The following is a 20,991-nucleotide window of genomic DNA, read 5'->3' as shown; positions in this document are numbered from 1 at the left end:
GAAACCACGGGAGAACGTTTATCTTTCTCATCTTTCCCATATTGCCCTATCTCACAAATGCTTAGAATTGGTAAAGAGAGGACCTGGGTGAAAGGGTTTGGATGGATTGTTCAAATCCATCACCACACTGAAAAACAATTCAAACTAGCAGATGGGTTATTTCACCTTCCCGTATGAAGGCATCATGCTTACTTCTTTCCTATCCTGGATTCTTGGACTTTCCATCATTCTTTAGTGAAAAAAAAAAATCTTGACCTCATATTTATAAGAATTCTATTTGTTTTTTATTTAACTAGATTCTGGAAAACTACCCACATTATTTCACTAGATTGGAAACTCACAATATTTGTTTTGTTTTGTTATGTTTCCACCTCATTTTGTCTTCCATCTTATCATCAAATTGACAGAACTACTCAAAAGAAACAGGGATTAAGTATGATTTTAATTCCTAAGAGATTCAGATACAGAGTCTACTCCCAACTTCAACTTTTTAGCAAAACCACCATGTTTCCCCAAAAACAAGAAAACAAGACCTAGCTGGACAGTCAGCTCTAATGCGTCTTTTGGAGCAAAAATTAATATAAGACCTGGTATTGTATTGTATTGTATTGTATTGTATTGTATTGTATTGTATTGTATTGTATTGTATTGTACTGTACTGTACTGTACTATACTATACTATACTATACTATACTATACTATACTATACTATATTATATTATATTATATTATATTATATTATATTATATTATATTATACCTGGTCTTATAGTAAAATAAGACCAGGTCTTATATTAATTTTTGCTCCAAAAGACTCATTAGAGCTGATTGTCTGGTTAGGTCTTATTTTTGGTGAAACACCGCATTACGGAGAAATTTATAATTTTGTTTCCCTCAGCTATACTGAATCATGTAATAAATAAAGTACCAATTACTAAAATTTGGAGCAGGTCTGCATGTTCTCAACATTGTTTTTGATTGTCAGAAAAGCAGCTTCTCTTCTTCCTCTCACCTCCATACTTCTATTAGATTAATAATAGAACATAAAGTAATTATTTTCACTTTGGAATAGCTTAAAAACATATACTCCATGAAGACAAGCAGGTAAACTAAGACGGTGTTTCTGTTTGAAAAAATGAGATAGACAAAATTAAAGTAATCTAAGATTCTTTACTTGAAGTGCAACATTTTTATTAACTTATGAGATAGAATATGACTCATAGCAGAAATAAAAACAATATATATATAACTTCTTGGGTATACATAAATCCTTTATTTCTAAATATCATGTGTAAGAAAAATAGAAAAAAGCAACACATCCCAGAATCTAAGAATATTATTGTCAGTATGAAGGGCTGTGGGATCTTAGGAAACTAACTGTATTTCCATGCCGTTTTTCCAGATTTGTAAAGAAAAAAGGAAAAGGAAAAAAGGCCTCATGGCATGGTTTTTATTTATCTCCATATCTGTTTAGAATCTGCAGGAGATAGGATAAATAAAAGGAAACTGACAATAATAAAATTACAAATATTGTGGCGGCTTCTGCAAATCACATTGCATATGCATTTTTAAAAATTTTGAATGTATTATTTAATACTTATCCAATGCAGTGTGTATTAAATATTGAACATATTTTAAAAGAGGCTTTTCATGTGTTAAAACTTTCATTACTGGGATTGGAAATAATAGTCACTTAATAAAATACACAGTGTTGCTTTTGCCCAAAGCATTTTGAAACCATAAAGGGATAAGCATATTTCTAGGGTCAATAAGCGAGAGGGGGCCTTTTTGCAAAAATTTTCTTACAGCCATAAATTTAAATCCATCTGGAAGAACAATCAGTAACTCTGTAATAAAACCCTGGCTCTATAATGTAACCACTATGTTACCCCATGTGGGATTCATTTTTATAATATGTTTACCCTATATTTAACATGTCCCAATATCCAGTATTGTTCAAGGCTAAATTGAATAAAGACTGTTTCATATGATAATATGTAAACAGGGATATCTATCTATATCTGTCCATCTATCTAGATAGAAGACATATAGATGACATAGATGCTATGAATATAAATATAAATATAGATATGGATATAGGTATATCCCAGGTTAAAAAATATAAGTAAGTTCAAGGTGGAGATAGATAGATTTATGAAGACTAATTTCACCAGTAGGATGTTGTGCTAGCCACCAACATTCTTATAGGTTAGAAGGCCCAGGGAACCACAAAGATGACATGAGCTACTCATCAGGGTAAACAAGCTGTACCAGAAAGAGTTATTCCCTCCAATCCTGGGACAGAGACAGAAGCAGAAAAGATCTCTGGTGCTGCTTCCCAGAAAGCTGGCTCAGGAGTCTTGCCTTTGACCCTGCAGTCTAGCTGCAAGATGGACCAGATGGACCATATCTCTTGTTTGAGCCCTAACAAAACCAGAAACAAGAAAGCCTGCCCAGGCACAACCTCACTGCTGCCAACAACTTCCACAATGCCAACCACAATTTAGCCCTTTATACCAAACACACATGAATCTACATGGAAGCATCATCTTTTCCCTGAATCCAACTATCATTTTAGACTTTACTCTTTCTGTTAGTGGTACTATTTGCTTGTAATGGTATGAAAGTTGTGAACTTAAAATGTTTTTATTTTTTTAAAAAGAATTTGTATAATTTGTAAAATTATACAAATTATTCAAAGTAAATATTTTAAGACCACCCCACCCTCATCCCTTTCCATTCCCAGTCATCAGAGGAAAACAGCATTAATTTTAGTGTCTTTCTTTTCTGACACTTAAGCTTTTCTTCTGCTTTTAACTAAATTGAGATGATGTTGTATATATTGGTTTGCAATTTGTTCTTTTCACTTAAAACTTAGGTCAGTTTACTTAGATTTATCCTATTCTCATATCATTCCACTGTATGGATAGATATACCACAGTTTACTTAACCATTACTTTACTGATGGTTATTGTGCTATCACAAGCAAGGCTACAGTAAAAGTCTTTGCATGTATAACTTAAAGTACTTTTGCTATCATTTCTTTATAAGACAGACAGATTTTTAGAAATGAGATTGCTAGATCATCGGGTAGCCCATGCAAACAATTTTTAATAAATGCTGTCAAATTATTGGGGCCAATTTTGGACTTCTCTTTTTATTTATACTTTCTCCTTTGTAGACTGCAACACGAAATCTGTGAAAACTTCCTTTGTAATATCATCCTGCCATTCAATCCTGACCTCATATCCTCCTGGCTACATTTTTAAGATACTATTTAGATCCTAACATGTTTGGACACTGACTGACTTCAGCTTCCTAATGGTTTTTGTATAGCTCATCCCTCACTCCACATGTTAAAGCCATATTAATCTTCTCAAAAACTCCTTTACACATATCACAGCTCTATAATCTTCCATGAGTCTCCATTGCCTAAAGAATAAACCTTAACCATGCATTCAAGATCTTTTACAATCAGGGTTCAGTCTTTCTTATTTTGTCCTTATTTCTCCTACACGTATTTGAAAATTTGAGAGTGAGATCTATCATGAGCCACACACTCTTAGGCACTTTTACATGCCGTAAATACTTTAATCCTCACATCAATTTCAAAAGAGAGGAAACTGATGGATTGGGGAAGAAATTTTATTCTTTACCACTGAGCTATAGTATGTAGAGTTGTGGTTTGAAATTCAGTATATCTTACAGAAAAATGTGTGTACTTACTATTACACCACATTTCGATTCAATTCGTCAAGATTTATTTGACATTTACTTCATGAAAAATCCTTTATCATATGCTATAGAGGATGTAAACATTTAAAAGAATGTACATAATTGACCTTTAATCATGGTGCCTGTCTTCCTGTTAGCAATTCCTTCCAGGCAGCATGCTTTGTGCCATATACCTTAGCCTCTGTATAACTGGTTAAAACAAAGGCAGGTACCTCTTCTGGTTATCTGTTGCTACCTAACAAGCCTGACCAGAACTCAGTGGCTTAAAACAATGACAATATGTTGACAGTGACTTATATTGCTCACAAATCTGCAATATAGGTAAGGTTTAGAGGGGCACCTTGTCTCTGTTCCCTTCAGCATTAACTAAGGTGGCCTTCAGGACTGGGAATCATCTGAAATCTTGCTCACTCATTAGTTTGGAGGTCGGTGTTGGCTATCAGCTAGGACCTCAGTGGTAACTGTCACCGGGAATACCTTCTATGTAGCCTTTCCCCTTATTCACGGCTTGGGGCCTAGCATCCCCAAAAGGCCAGGCAGAAGCTGTTTTGCCTGGTAGGACTTGGCCTTGGAAAGCACACAGCATCACTTCCACTGCAGTTACAGGCCCACCCAGATCCAAGGGGAGGAAATGTAGACCCCACCACATGATGAGGGACTGTCAATGTCACATTTCAAGAATATCACATGGGTGGTACAGCCACACTTACGTAGAATGCAATCTACCATAGCACCTATAGATGTGCCAGTGACCTGTCATAGGAAGATAATCCAGGGCAATCAAATTCCCTTTCAAGTGAATTTAACTTAAGAACAATTTAGAGAATGAAATACCTGCTGGGGATTTAATATGGAAGGATATAATGGAGACAGTGGAGGAAGGCATGATGAAGCATGTGTTCCCTGAAGTTATGAGATAGTAGAAACTAGAAGTAAGGACCCAAGCTCTGTTCACTTTTATACAAGGTGTGATCAAACAATACAGTGAATGTTTAAGTAAAAAATATGTCTTACAGTAAAAGACACAGTGTCATTAATCTCCCTCAATATACTCCCCCTTGCTTTGAACACTCTTATCCCATTGTTCTTGCCACTTTTTGAAGCACTTCTGGAAGTCCTCTTTCGTGAGGACTATATTCCTAACATAGCACAGGGCCAAACACATTATAGGTTCTCACACATGTCACATGAAGAAACACATGAACGACTGGAAAGAAGAAACAAAAAAGGAAGGGTAACTTTGAAGGGGGAAAGATGAAGTTTGATTAGAAATACATTGAATTTGAAGTTCCAGTTATGGATCCTCATTGAGGTGTCTGATAAGCAGTGAGTGAGGTGGACCTGTGGCTCAGAAGAGAGACCAAGAGCGTGAAAAGACTTAGGAAGGCATGGACAAGGTGAAGCCATGCCTGCATAAGATTGCCACGGAGGAGCCTGTAAACAGACCAGTGACTAAAGCTCAAACAAAATAATGAGTGGTTAGTACTGTAGGCTCTGCATCAGAACACCTGGATTTGATGTCTGTAATACCTGCTTCACCACTTACTAACTGTGTGTTTTCTTAGATTTTTCTAGTTAATCTCTGCAAAGTATTTAGAACAGAGCCTGGCCCATAGTAAGTGATCAGTGCATATTAATTATCATAACTATCATAACATATCGAGTGTTTTTTTAACATCTAAAGTTTAGGTGTGAGCAGAGGAAGAGGCACAGAATAATATCGGGCACAAAGGCCTTATAAAACCTTGTGTAATAGACCTGATGAATAGCTGTGGTTACATTTATTACTGAGTTGCCAAACATCAAAGAGTTGCTAACTGTTAATAAAGAAAGGGTGACACAGTGAGTCATATTTTCTACACCAATACTTCACAAAGTCTTTGCTTGTGGGTGTGCAATTGTAATATGTGTTTCAAAAAAAAGAGTATGTTCTATACTCAAATAAATTTGGGAAAAGCTGAATTAAACAGAACTAAATAGATGTTTCCTTAAAAGCATATGCTCATATAAGCCACACAGCTTATAAAGGGGGATATAGAGAGCATCATTTCCCAAATACTTCTAAGTTTTTTTTAGCAATCATTCTGCTCAACATATGAGTAGAACACAACTTCTCTATGCTAATCAAGGAAGAATCTCTTCTTAAAAATACACAGCACTGAATCCACTTCCACAAATTCTGACAGAAAGTCTAGAGTAAAGAAATCTGTATTTTTAAAAAGCTCCCTTGTGTCACCTTGCCAACAGGCTACCCGAAAGAGAAATTTGACCTCTCCCATAATCTCTCTCTCTCTCTTTCTTTCCAACCTGTTCTGAGAAAAATAGCTCCCACAAAGAAAGGTGGGGGGGGAAAAAAAAAGAGGGTAAGGGAAGTTATTCTGTCACCGAGGAGATGACTAGAAAATAGAATGTCAGCATTTATTAACACTTTTCTATTGAGTTGGCTTCAGGAAGCAAGGATTCCGACACTCAGGGAAATCTAGAATTTGCTGTTAAAAAACTGAGAAGTCTCCCGTGGCCAGATGGCTCAGTTGGTTAGAGCGCGGGCTCTCTCAACAAAAAGGTTGCCGGTTCAATTCCCGTATGAAATGGTGGGCTGCACGCCCTGCAACTAGGATTGAAGAACAACGACTGGACTTGGAGCTGAGCTGTGCCCTCCACAACTAAGATTGAAGGACAACTGAAGCTGATGGGCCCTGGAAAATCACACTCTTCCCCAGTGTTCCCCAGTAAAAATAAAAAATTAAAAAATGAGAAAACCAGAGATCTCAACATAACCATTTACACTGGTTCAAGAAAACTGTATGGACTCAAGACATAAGAAATATTCAATAATGTATCTGGGTATCTGGGTAGGTCATCCAGAAAACTTCAGGAGGACAAATATTTATCACCAAACAAGTGCAGCACAACAGTTACCTTTGTACGTTGTACTTTCAAAACCCTGCAGACAGTCATCATGGGTGAAAGCTAATGATCTGATTACCATAAAAAATGTAATTTGGGAAAGGTAGTTGTAGGCAGTGCATATAAAGAAATTTGAACTACAACCTCATGGAATTAGTGATAATCTGACAGATTTCCAAGAATTCCCAACAGAACTTTGAGGCAAAGTGAGATGAGAATTTTTTAAACTAATTTAGAACTTTTATCTCACATAATGGGGATAGTTGTGCTCTGTGTGCCTGTTTATAATTTAATCTAAGAACAGGCTCCTTAATTGAGATTAACTTGGAGATCAATGAGACCTGATAATACACTAATCTATGATATGTACTGTTAAATCTAACCTACGAGAGATTGCTTTAGAACCATTTTGGAAACAAGACAATTTGTGTGTGTGTGTGTGTGTGTGTGTGTGTGTGTGTGTGTGTGTACAGTCTATCTAGGAAGAATTGAGCAAAGAGTGAATGGTTTAACATATTTCTATTTTAACAGTCTGCTTTAAAATTTGTTATGGTAAAAATAAAAGGAGATAAAAGCATGACATCACTTTCAGACTTCTCTCTACACACTCAAGCAATTATTCATTTTATATGTCTGGCAGGATGGGTTTTGACTGAAGTCAATCCCTGCCTTTTCTTTCACCCGTGATATAGAGGGGGTGGGAGTGAAGATAAATTAGTCTTTGAGACACAACTCGTGCTGCACTCTTCCAGACGAAAAAAGACCAAAGAGACGTGACAACTAACCGCAACACATGATCCTAGCTTACACCCTATAAAGAATGTTATTGGGACAATTGATTGCACTTGAATGGAGCTAGTGACTTCAATGTTAGGAAGTGTCAATGATAATTTCCTGACTTTGGTCCTCATATTGTAGTTACCTAGAGAATGTCCTTGTTTGAAGTGTTATATACTAAAAACTATTCAGGGGTGCCAGGCAGCATGTTCAAAACTTGCTCTCAAATGATTCCAGGAAAAAAAAAAAGTGTTCTTTGTGCTATTCTTGCAGCTTTTCTTGGAGTTTGAAATTATTTTCAAATTAACGTTATCTTTAGCATTTAAAAAATACATTTATTTTATTGTTTATGTTAGTTTAGAGTTAATTTTCTCAGGTTCTCTCAGTAAACTATCACATCACCTGGAAATAGTTTTACTGCTTCTTTTCCAATTCCTGCTTCTTATTGTTTTCTCTTTTTAATGGTACTGGCTAATACCTCTAGAATAATGTTTAATAGTAACAGAGATAGCGAGCATTCTTGACTCTTTCCTAATCTAAGTAGAAATTCCTCTAGTATTTTCCAATTAAGCACAAAGCTAGCTTTGGGACTGTGGTACTTTGTTTAGAAAACATGCATTAATTCCTATTTTCTTGAGTGTTTTTATCAGGAAACTTTTGTCAAATTTTTTTTTCTTTTTTTCTTTATTTTACTTTATTTGTTTTTGTATTTAGGGGACAGTCATATAATTATTCTTTTTACATCTACTAGTACAGTGTTTATATTAACAGATTTCCTAATACTGAATCATCCTTACATTCCAGAAATGAATCCCAGTTGGTCATGGTATATTTTCTTAATACGGTGTTGGGTTCTGTCTTTTAATATTTAATCTAGTATTTTTGCATTGATATTGGAAGACTTCTTGTAATTTATTAACATGTGAGAATCATGTTCCCCTATACTGTTTTTAGAAGAATAACCTCCATGAAAGGGAGCTTGGTGATAACAGAAAGGACATGAGAAGCGGTGTAATGGAGAGATGGAGAGACCAGACTTTAGAGTCACCAAGACCTTGGGGAAGTTGCTAGCTCCCTCCCTAACTGACTGGGTGACCTGGGTGAAGTTATTCCTCCTCTTCTACCTCTATTTTCTCACCTGTCAGATAGGAGAATCTACCACATAGGTTGTATAAGAATTAAATGATAAGATTTCTGTAAAGACTTCAGTACAATTTCTGGCACAATGTAAGCTCACATTGTGATACTTTTCTTCTGTTGTTTCTCACATTATAAAAAACAGTGGTAGGATATATGTGAACAGATGTAGTTTCCTCAGTAAGCACTTCCTGTCTCAGTTTAAATGGTCCCCAGCATTTTCCTGCAATTACTGAGCCCAGAGACTAAGCAGACCTTTTTAGTGAGCCCAATTTGTATTTTGTCTCTTCTTTTACAGTTACCCCATTTTAGACTAGAAGTTTTAATTCAGAGTAAGCTCTTGGTGGGTGCCAAGGAAGAGGAGATGAGGGGACTGTGAAAGGAATGGAAAAGGAAGATACAATTTCTTGAACCCCTATGACATGCCAGGAACTAATTTAGGTATATCTGCAGTTAATACATGAGGAAAGCTGCAAGATAACATCAAGATCTGAAAAACATCCTGAGAGGGTTGTGCGGATGAGCATTGTCTCTCTATCTAAGAGTTGAGCTTAGCTTTTGTTCTTTTATTCTCACCCATGACTTCTTCAAGTAGAGGAGAATGGAGAGATGAATTGTCTCTGGGTTGATCTCTTGGCCACTTAATCTCTTAGTGTTCTTAACTTCGAGAAATCTCCTGAGTGTGGAGGACATAAGGAGAGTGCTCATTTATTGATGAATTTATTCTATAACTCTTTATTTTGATACATTTATTCTACAACTCTTATTAGGACTGCAGAGATGAAAATGCCATTTTCCATTCCAACACTGGTAGACACACAATGTTGAAGTGCCGGCGAAAAGAGATTGGCCTAAAGGTGTTGGCATTTGTGCTGAACCTAAAAAGTTGGAACGAAATAGAAAAGCAAAACTTGTCGGAGACATGTACATACTTGTGCATGTATTAAGAAACAGGCTCCAGAATGACACAGACTGAGGCCTACATTTTGCCTCTGTCTCTTTCTTGCTGTTGACCTTGGACAAGTTCTTTATGTTTTTCTGAGCTTTAGTTGTATTGTCTGTAAAATGAGGAAAAAGTACCTATCCTATATGGATTTATGGTGAAGATCATAAGAGAAAATGTAGGTAAAAACACGTAGCACAGTGCTTGGCGTGTGAATCTTCAAAGATAATGGCTATTATTATTGTTTTCTGGTCTTCAGTGGTGTTCTTCAGGTCTTGCCTCTGTCAATAATCTTTACCCAGACCTCAAGCTACTTTACTAAAACAGCTTACCGAGATACAATTCTCATACCACACAATTTATCCATTTAAAGCACAAAGCTCAATGTTTTTTAATATATTCACAGTTATCCACAGTCTAATTTTAGAACATTTTCATAAACACCAAAAAGAAACCCAGTAACCATTTAGCAGTCATTCCCTGTCCCTCCCTCTCCACTACCCCAAAACCATCTCTAGGCAACCACCAAACTACTTTCTGTCTCTACATACTGGCCTAGTCTGGATATTTCAGATGAATGGAATCACACTATGTGAGTTTTTGTGACTTAGCATAATGATTTTGAGGTTCATCTATGTTTGAGAATGTGTCAGTACCTCCTTCCTTTTTGTGGCCAAATAATATTTCATTGCATGGATATACCACATTTTATTCATCCTTTTACCTGTTCAAGGACATCTGAGTTATTTCCACTATTTGGCTGTTATGAATAATGATAATAAGAACATTTATAACCAAGTTATGTAAATATATGTTTTCATTACTTTTGGGTAGATACCTACAAGTGGAATTGCTGGGTTGGAGGGCAGCTCTATGTTGAACCTTTTGAGAAACTGCCAGAGTGTCTTCCAAAGTGTCATTTTACATTCCCACAAGTACCATATGAGTATCCTTTCCATTATTATCTGTCTTTTTCATTATAACCATTCTAGTGCGTATAAAGTGGTATCACACTGTGGTATTGATGTGGTTTTCCCTAATGGTTAATGGCATCTTCATGTGCTTATTGGCCATTTGTATATCTTCTTTGGAGAAATGTCTATTCAGATCCTGTGATAATTTTCAGGTTTAAGAGTGCTTTTTATATTCTAGATACAAATCCCTCATCAGATATATGATTTGCAAATATTTTCTTCCATTCTGTGGGTTCTCATTTCATTTTCTTGATAGTATTATTTGCAGCACAAAAGTTTTTCAAGCTTCTTTTTAACATAACAATAGAAGTCTATATTCCAACATCTATCTCCTACAATAATAACGAAGTTTGGTAAACTTTCAATGGAAGAGTTGGCCTTGTACTTCATTGACAAAAGTGAGGCTCTCAGTATGTAAATTCCTCTACTCTTAACCTTTCCTAATACACAGTTATTGATCTACATGGACATCTAATCTTATCTCTTTTCCTTCATTTATTCTCTTGAAGTAAGGAGCACCATGTCTAGTAGGTCAACCTTCAAACTGGTTTCTTTTGTTTTTTTAATTGTATAATGTAATTGCCATTTATTGAAATAAGAAAAGCTTCAGAATAACAGATTTCAGAATAAAATTAGGAGTTTGTTTTTGAACATGATGAATTTTAGATGTCTGTTAAACATCCAAGCAGAATTTTTAAAACAATTTTATTAAAATAGAGCTAACATACAACATTATATTAGTTCCAGGTGTACACAATAGTTATTCAACATTTATATACCTAAAGAAGTGATCACCATAAGTCTAGCAACCATCAGACACCATACTATCCTATCACATATTATTGACTATATTCCCCATGCTGTATATTACATCCCCATAACTTATTTGTTTTATACATGGAAATTTGAACCTCTTATTTCCCTTCCCTTCCCCTCTCTTTTTAAAATTTTTCAATTACAATTGACATTCAGTATTATTTTATATTAATTTCAGGTGTACAGCATAGTGGTTACAACATTTATATAATTTAAGAAATGATCCCTCTGACTAACCTTAGTAGAACGGTCTTATGTAGTCAGTATCCTGTGGGACCCAGTGGTGCAGTCTCCTGGTCACCCGAGCTGGATTCTGCAGGTGTGTCCCTTGTGTGGGTTCTGTGTGTCCCTCCTGTTGTAGTTGAAACTTGTTTGCTATTCGTACATCAATGGGAGGGATTGACCCTTAGGCTTATTGGCTGTGAGGAGTGGCTGTGACTACAGTGGAGGAGCTGTTGCGCAGGCACTGACCATAAAGAGCGGGGTTCACTTTAGCAGAGCTCTGGTGCCTACCCAGTCTTTCTTTGAGTATGACATCTTTGGAGGTGGCCAGGTGATGCTCCAACCCAGTCAGAAGTTGGTCACTGGGCCTGCCAGCTCTGGGCCTACTGGGAGGGGATCTGCTGCAAGCCGAGTTCAGCAGCAGTCTGTGCCATGCCCAGGGCCACCTGGGGTAAGCCACAAAGCAATCTAGAGATGGTCACTGCCCATGCTATGCTTGGAGGTGCCTTGAGAGGCCGATCCGCAAACCAAGGCCAACTGTCGCTAGTGCCGGGCCTAGTGCTGCTCAGCCAAAGGTACAAGCCACACTGAAGCCATATGCTGCTTATTTGGGATTTGTGTACCTTTGACAGATTTTAGGAAAGTCTGTAGTATGAGCCAAGGAAAGTTGTTTATACAGAAAAGGCCACTGGAAGCGGCTTGGGTTTGCCTGAAAGTTGGGTAGGATGTGGTCTCAGGGAATCACTAAGGCAGGGAAGTCAGAAGGTGGTAGTCAATTTGGTGGAAACTTAGATATGGCATCTATGTGTGTCTGCACACAGCAAGTGGGAGGGCTCAACAAAGAATCATTGGCTTCCACCAGCTCCTCCCTCTGGGAGAAAGCTGCCTCTCCAGTCCTCACCCTGAAGCTAAACAATTCAGTTCCTCCCCACATGTCCCTGGCATCTTTCAAGCTGCTGCCCCAGTGCTGGAGCAAGTGAGTCCATCAGTGAGTAAATCCATGTGCGGCCCCTTTAAAGGGAACACCTGGGATTGCAGCCACCCTCCATCTCACTCAGCCACAATCTCTGCTGGTTTTCACAGCCAGAAGTTATGGGGAGTTTTCTCCAAGGTTTCAGTAAACCTTGGGCTGGGGAGAGGCTGGAACCCCTCACTCCTCAGGGGGGAACCTCTGCAGCTGAGATATCAGTCCCAATTTTTAATGGCCACATGTTGGTGTGGGACCAGCCTGTTGCATATCTCTGCTCTTCCTACCAGTTAATTTTGATAGCTCCTGTATGTCTGTAGTTGTATGGCTTCGGTTCAGCTAGACTTCAGGCGATTCTCAGTAATGGTTGTTCTGTGGTTTGGTTGTAATGATGTGGTCCTAAGAGGAGGTAAGCACAGCATTTACTTACTCTGCCATGTTGACCAGAAATCTCTCAACTCGGTTCTTGACTGTATCCTCTTTTTCTTCTCCCAGGACCTTCCTCCATCACTTATTCCCCCTTTCTCCTAGATCTTTACAATGTCCCTCTCTATCTTCCTTCAGCCTATGAACAAGCTTAGCTCACTCACTCCCATTTTGAAGAAAAGCAAAATCTCTCAATATCTGCATCCTTCAAATATAGTTTTCTAGCCACTATTTCCACCCTGCACTTCACTTGGATGTTCTATAGATATATTCCAACTCGGTATGTCCAAAATGAATTCCCTTCCTCACTCCACATTTGCTCCAGTCTGTATTTCCATTCTTAGATAATAACACCATCATCCATCACTTAACCAAATTCACATCAAACTCTCCCCGGCACCCACCTTCCATACCATAAACTATCTTGGCCTTTCAGCTCACATATATATCATAGCCTGAACCTTGCTTGTTATCTTAAACAAATGACCTAGATTAATTTGTTAGCATCTCTCCCCTGAAATATTATATAGACTCCTAACTAGTCTTTCTGCCTCAGTTTTGCCACCATTAAAATCCATTCTCCTTAATACATCAGGAACAATTTAGACAAAATTAAATAGATGATGGGGTTGTGACCTTACAAGATAGTGGACGTTACTGGGTCTGTGAATTTTGAAGCTCTTTTATTTTTCTTAAGACTCAGATTTCTCATCTATAAAATGGGAATGATAACCTTAGTCTTAGAGTGATTGTGAAAACTAAATGAGAAATACTTGTTATAGTAAGTGCACAATATATTGAGTCCTTATATGATGGTGAGACCACATCATCTCCTAGGTACCTCTGAGTCTGCAGAAAAATAAAATGAACATATGAGAGTTGTGAGATGCTTGACTTAAAGTCAGGAGCTCCTTGGAATGCTCTTAATAAAAAGGACATCTATTTCCTTTTCTATAATATGAGATTTTGTAAAAATTAAAACAAATAATAAAGACAAAGTACCTAATGGAATGACTGGCAAATAATAAGTCTGAGATGAAAAAACAGAAAATAAGCAACAACAAACCCAAAGCAGAAACCACTATACCAAGGAATGGATTCTTTTTTCTAAGTATTGCCCATTACTTATTTGCTGACATCTGTTTTTTAAATCTGTAATTATTCTATTCAAAAGTGTGCTTTCATTAGTGATAGTTGGTGGTGATGGTGTTTAAGTTTTGTCATTCTAAAGGATAGTCAGCAGTGGGATTATAAGATGATCGAGGATGTCTGTTTTTCAAATTCAACAATAGTTATTATTCCCCAGATGTTAGCTCTGTTGACATTCATTTTTCAGGACACCTCAGCTTTCAGCTTCCCAATCATGCATGGTACTTCTCTTTTCTTTCTGTGTACAGGGTGGCACCAATCTCAGTTTCGCCTTTGAGATTGAGCAGAAGATCCTGATGGAGGAAGATAATACCCAGAGAAAGATGCCCCAAGAGGATGGAGTTGGTGACATGAAACTCTTAGGTGAGAACTCTGGGCATGCCCTTCATTCTCGGAGATTTTCAGTAAATACTACGAGTACCTACTCTCTTCCATAAATATGGAATGACTGAGCATTATTCAATATAAAGCCATGAGTCCAGTAAGCAGATAGCCTAAGGCTGGCAATCCTTCACTAAATATTTGGTCATGTGCTTATTTACCTCACTGAAAGCATGTTGAGGTTCTGTTTAGACCAGATACTAATGACAGGTAGGCCAAAGCAGCTGGCATGGCAAGATCTTTTCCAGTGACTCATCAGTCATTCAAAAATCAAAGCCCACACAAAAAGAGGTGGATGAGACACAGAGAGAAAGGCATCGCATTTTTAGGCTCTCTGGAAGAGCAGCTGATTCTGCTTTCTCCTTGCAGGAGATATGAGGCTCCAACCCAACTATACCTAATTCACAGGGTTTGGTGCTGGTTGAACCTCTGTAATGTGTTCCCTGGCATTCAAAACAGAACAAATGAACTCATAAAATGTATACTTTCCTCATTATTTTTTATTATGCCTCAGATGGTCAAGTAACCAGGGAGGAGATGCTTGGGGATATGCTGGGGACCTGGTGTCAATTAACTTCATTAGTATTTCCCTGAAACCAGCTGATAATCTCTGCACAGCAAAGTCCTTTCTATTGAGGAAGAGTGACTTTAAGCTAGATCTAATGTTTCATTTACTTATTGTGTTAAGCTCTAGACACAGAAGTTGAAATGTATTATAAAACTCCTGTATTCATATTAATGAAAGTTCTCCAGAGAAACAGAATCTAGGATACATACACACACACACACACACACACACACACACACACACATATACATATAAATATAAGAGATAGATTGTCTCATGTGGTTGTGGGGGCTGGTAAGTCTGAAATTCATGGGGTAGGCTTCAGGCTGGAAATTTAAGTAAGAGTTGATGCTGCAGTCTTGAATCTGGATTCTGTGGGGCAACAGACTAGAAATGCAGGCAGCATACCTATGTTGCAATCCTGAGGAGATTTCCATCTTCTTTGAGAAACCCGAATCTCTGCTCTTAAGGTCTGAACTATTGGATAAGGACCACTCACACAATGGAGGGTAATTTGCTTTACTCAAAATCTATTGATTTAAATGCTAATCATATCTAAAAAATATCTTCACAGCAACATCTAGACTGGTGTTTAACCAAACAACTGAGTACCATAGCCTAACCAAGTTAAAACAAAATTAATCACCAGAGCCCTCTTATCTTAGGAAGTTTAATGTCTTGAGCAGAGATGGAAGATAAAACAGAAAATTTGCAATCCAATAATATGAAGTACATTGGTACGTTACCAGGACTGGGGATAGAGTTGGGAAAAGCTTTCTGGAGAGCATGATTCCTTACTTATTGTAAGGGAAGAGATGAATGAACATGATACATGGGAATAACTGCAAGAAGTGTATTATGATTGAAAATTCCCGTCCTTGCAGGGGGAGGAAGGGAAGAATGGTAAGTCATTACATGGAAACATTACCTGGAGAAACAACGTGACTTATGTTTTTCTTTATTTGTTTAAGGCTAAACTGAAGATTCTTGATTTATTTTATCCTAAAGACTTAGAGGAGTTGCTGAAGAATTCTTAAGATTGAAGTGATGAGATTAGATTTTCAATATTCAAGACCAATTCATATAATTATTCAACAGACATTTTATAGTGTCTGCCATGTATGAAGTATGGTGGGAGGCAGTGGTGATATAATGGTGAACAACATAAGCGGCTCCTGACCTCACAAAGCTTAGAATTTAATGGGCAAAAAAGGAAAAGAAAACCAAATAATTACAAATTTTGATAATGCTATTGAGAACAGATTTATAAGCTTATAATCCAGTGTCTGTCTAATGCTGTCCTACTCAGTCATCACATTCATGCCACAGGTGCCAGCTTGAAATACAAAGTAATCGCTCAGCAACTGCTCTATATCCCATCCCTTCTCTGGTGAAATACACAGGGTCTTGGACTTGATACTTCCTGACTCTCCTAAGTGTGGATCTTAGCTTTCCCTTTAGGCCTTTCCATCTTCCATTGCTTTGGCTGAGCCTTGTCTACCACACATCCAGTGACCCTCCAGCCCCAGCCCTAGTGAAATGTCATCTCCCCCTGACCCTTGGGCTTGTTCCTGGCCCTTTCTAGGAGTAGGAGTTTAGATATCAGGCAATAAATAAAGACAAAGGGGATGGAGAGAAGAGTACTATTGACAGATATTTAAGAGGTAAAAATGATGTGATTTGGCAATGGATTGTTAATAGGGATTGAGAAAAAATAAGACAATGAAGACATTTTCCAAATTAGGGAATTAAATGACTAAATATAAGGGGGGTGACCTTTAGTTATCCAGTATAACAAAGGAAGGTTAAGGGGTGCCAGTGGGGGAAGGTGTTAGTGATTTAAATGTTTTTGGTCTGCTGTGCCCAGGAGACATCCCAGTGAATTTGCACAATATATAATTACTACCTTCCCCCATGGGTACCCCTCAACCCTCCTTCTTTCTTATACTGAGGATCGTGGCAGTTGGAATGAAAAATAAGGGATTGATATATCCAACAGGTTCACGACACATTCAACTATTTATAGTCATAGAGAATTTAACATGAAATACTAACAGGCCATGAGAGAGAAAACTTTCTTTTAAGGACTAATTACCTGTGAATTATTCATCAGGGATAATGATGCCCTTCACCTATGTGGATACTTCACATATATGGAGGCTGTGTAAAGAATTTTCCACCTGGATGGTCACTTTGATTAACTTCAAGAGCCAGTTAGGATGAGGGACTAGCTTGTGCAACAGAAAAACCATCAACCACATTAGTGTTTGTCTTGGTTGCATTGCCTACCAATGCTCAACAGACTGGAGGAATGGAAAGCACTGAGGTGATTTCCCCCCACCAGCACTCCAGCTGTTGAGGGTCCTCAAACCTTATATAGGCTTTCTTGGAGAAGAATCAGAGGGAGAACCACAGAAAGCTCTGCCAGTGGGCATGGGGGAGGGAGAGGGAAACACACCCTTTAACTATACCCATATTTGCCTTCTTGACTAGCAAATTCATTCAATATATAACTTACCTCTTGTGCATTGTTGGGTTGCTAAATCTTTTGTAAAGTTAATTTTAATATTAACATTAAAGGTATAGTATATCAATCTAGCCATGTTAAAGTTCTGGAGGTCCTTATGTCAAGCTTCTAAGTATAATACTAATACCTTGGGAAGTGGCCTCTTGAAATGAACAGGAAAAGGACGTTTTAAATAGACTTTTTTTTATTCCTGTTGGAGAAACGCGGTAAATGAATTTCGATCATCTTCTTTAGGCATAGTTGTAACTCACAGAAACTCCTGGTTCCTGAGAATAGCCAGAAATTCAAATGAGTCTAAAAGAACTGTACTACTCATAAACATCTCTCTCTGTAGCTCAGAAATAAATGCTTCAAACAACCATTTAGAACTTCCTGAGCACTGACACTAAAACTCTAGTCAGAGCTGGGTGCTGTACAATAATGTTTTTATTAGCTCTCTTAACAACTCCCCTGAGAGAAATAATGCAATTAGCCCCATAATGTGAAACATTAAAAAAGGTCAAACAAGTAGCCCCAAGCCTCTGGTGACACAGCCGGTACATTAGAATTTTAAGTCACTGATTTGCCAGTCCAACACTTGACCCAACAGCCAAAAGTTATCTGTTTCATACTTATTTTTGTAAGAATGTTAGGATCTATGAGTATGGAGTCATCATAAGATGAAAAAAAGGATGGCAGTCCAGAGTAAGTAGGGAGATTCCGTATCTTAGCTGGGCTCTTATGAATATTCAATTAAGCATCCTTGACGTCTACTGACACCGTTGTTTAACATATGAAGAATAGAATCAGTGCTGATTTATTGGAGTATTTAAAATCTGTGGTGGGAGCTCATCTTTCTCTTTCCTCCTAGCCCTATGTAATCAGTTTCGACATCCTACACAGCCACTGGCTCTTCCTGTATTTGTCAGGCAAGGAGGAGCCAGTGCAAGTTTAGAGCAAGGAAATGACATAATAAAAACGATATTAGACATGAAATGTAAAACACAAAGCCCCATCGCTCCCCTCCCCCCAAATCTGGCCTGACTTCCTGTGTCCTGTCTCCCATGCACTATGGGTTCAGGCAGGCTGCATTAGTCACTTCTTCCCTAACCTGCCTCGGCTTTACTGTGCCCCTGCCTTATTCATGTTATCTCCTCTGTCTTGAAGGTCCTGGCTTTCAATATGAAGGTCACATGCATTTCCCTGATAGACTCATTGGGCAGAAATACCTTTTTAACTGTGTTTTTTATTACATTATCACATTACAGTTATATGCTTGGCAGTAAATTCCTCATATAGAGACACATAAAAATTTCTTATTTTAGCTCCATCTCCTTCATATCTAGGCACACCGTGTGAAACAGAGTAGATGCTTATTAACTTGACTTTGTGTTTAACATTCCTCATGTTCTGAATCCTGGACCCCGCTTTGAGTTGTCAGAAGTCTCTAGTGCAGTGAGGTCTATTTATACATGACACATCAATTATCATACTTGGCTAGTAAAGAGGCTGAGTCAGGGTTTAAACCCAGATCTGCTTGACACCAAAATCACTGATCTCACCACTGCATTCTGCAAATAAAAAGTTCTTGATTTTTTTTGCTAAGAATCTTATCCCTGCTCAACGTGGCTCAAAAAATATACACATATTATATTAAAGGGGAATTTAAAATCAAGGTATAAGGTAACTGGAGGGATAAGGAAAGTCAGATGAAAAGGAAAAATAAAGAAAAGTAATACGGAAGAGAAACTGAGTTTCCTGCAGTATCAAGGAGTACTACTGACAGAGTACTGTATTTTCTGTGATGAGCAGATAAGCTACAAAGAAAACTCCTTGTTTTAAGTCTGTCATGCAGGGAAAGTAGACCAATTCAGGGTCCTCAAGTGATTAGAAAAGTGGGCCAGATAAACAGAGCTGGGATAGGTTAATTAATCTAAAAGATACACACACACACACACACACACACACACACACACACACACTGCATCCTTTTATTGCCTGATTCCAATAAAAACTATACAACAAAGATTGGGGGTAGGGCAAAAGGAAACATATTGATGCAGAAATTAGTCAATTGAACCAAATGTATTTAGATTATTCTCATAATTATAGAATCAATCTCTTAATAGTTTGAACATAAAGCAGCACATGGGGATAAATTTCCACTTTAATTTTGGTTAATTTTCTGGTGTTAACTTGATAAGCTATTGTTTTATTTATACTTCATATATTTCAATATATATTTGAGAACATAGAGTAAAATCCAAATATCTAATAATGTTATTGGAATAAAAATACACAGAAAACATAAACAAACAAACAAAAAGCAGTAGAAAGCAAAATCTTTATTACTATAGTACTATATTTAACAGTAATTTTTAAATTACATTTGTTGGGGTGACATTGGTTAGTAAAATTATAGAGGTTTCAAGCATACATTTCTATAATACATCATCTATATATTGCATTGTGTTTTCAACACCCAGAGTTAGTTCTCCTTCCATCACCATACATTTGACCTCCTTTTCCCTCTTCTATCATCGCCTCCAATCTCTTTACCCTCTGGTAACCACTAAACTATTGTCTGTGTCTATGAGTTTTCGTTTCTTTCTTTCTTTGTCTTGTTCCTTTGTTGCTTTCAGTTTTGCATCCCACACAAGACTGAACTCATACGGTTCTTGACATTTTCTGCCTGACTTATTTCACTTAGCATGATAATCTCAGGATCCATCTATGTTGTCACAAATGGCAGTATTTTATCTTTTCTTATGGCTGAGTAATATTCCATTGTGTATATGTACCATATCTTCTTTATGCAATCATCTATTGAAGGACACTTTGGTTGTTTCCATATCTTAGCCACTGTAACTAATGCTGCAATGAACATTGGTAATATATATATATATATATATATATATATATATATATATATATATATATATATATATCTTTATAGATAAATATTTTCAGATTTTTGAGGTAGATACCCAGAAGAGAGATTGCTGGATCATATGGTAATTCTATTCTTAATTTTTTGAGGAACCTCCATACTGTTTTCCGTAGTGGCTGCACCAATCTGCATTCCCACCAACAGTGTATGAGGGTTCCTTTTTCTCTACAGCCTCTCTAACATTAATTACTATTTGTCTTGCTGATGACAGTCATTCTAACAGGTGTGAGGTGATATCTCATTGTGGTTTTGATTTTCACTTCCCTATTAGCTAGTAAACTTGAGCATTTTTTCATATATCTGTTGGCCGTTTGTATGTCTTCGTAGGAGAAGTGTCTGCTCAGGTGCTCTGCCCATTTTTTCATGGGATTATTTGTTTTGTTGGTGTTGAGTGGTATGAAGTCTTTACATACTTTGGATAGAGCCCCTTATTGGAGGTGTTATTTGCAAATATCTTCTCCCATTTGGTTGGTTGCCTCTTTGTATTGTCGATGGTTTCTTTTGCTGTGCAGATGCTTTTTCATTTGATATAGT

General features: G+C 37.4%; 1 protein-coding gene across 14 annotated transcripts in view; it reads left to right on the top strand.

The window, feature by feature from the left end:
• PHLDB2 (pleckstrin homology like domain family B member 2) overlaps positions 1 to 20,991 on the top strand; it is a 227,847-nt gene that overhangs the window by 99,359 nt on the left and 107,497 nt on the right. For all 14 annotated transcript variants that reach the window (XM_074332137.1, XM_074332046.1, XM_074332058.1 and 11 more), the window contains one exon: positions 14,301 to 14,415. In XM_074332137.1, the coding sequence (XP_074188238.1) occupies positions 14,349 to 14,415 (67 nt within the window). In that variant the 5' untranslated portion in view covers positions 14,301 to 14,348. The remainder of the gene's footprint in view (positions 1 to 14,300; positions 14,416 to 20,991) is intronic.

This window comes from Rhinolophus sinicus, linkage group LG01 (assembly GCF_036562045.2).
Source record: "Rhinolophus sinicus isolate RSC01 linkage group LG01, ASM3656204v1, whole genome shotgun sequence".
NCBI lineage: Eukaryota > Metazoa > Chordata > Mammalia > Chiroptera > Rhinolophidae > Rhinolophus > Rhinolophus sinicus.
This window is presented reverse-complemented; position numbering and strand designations above follow the sequence as displayed.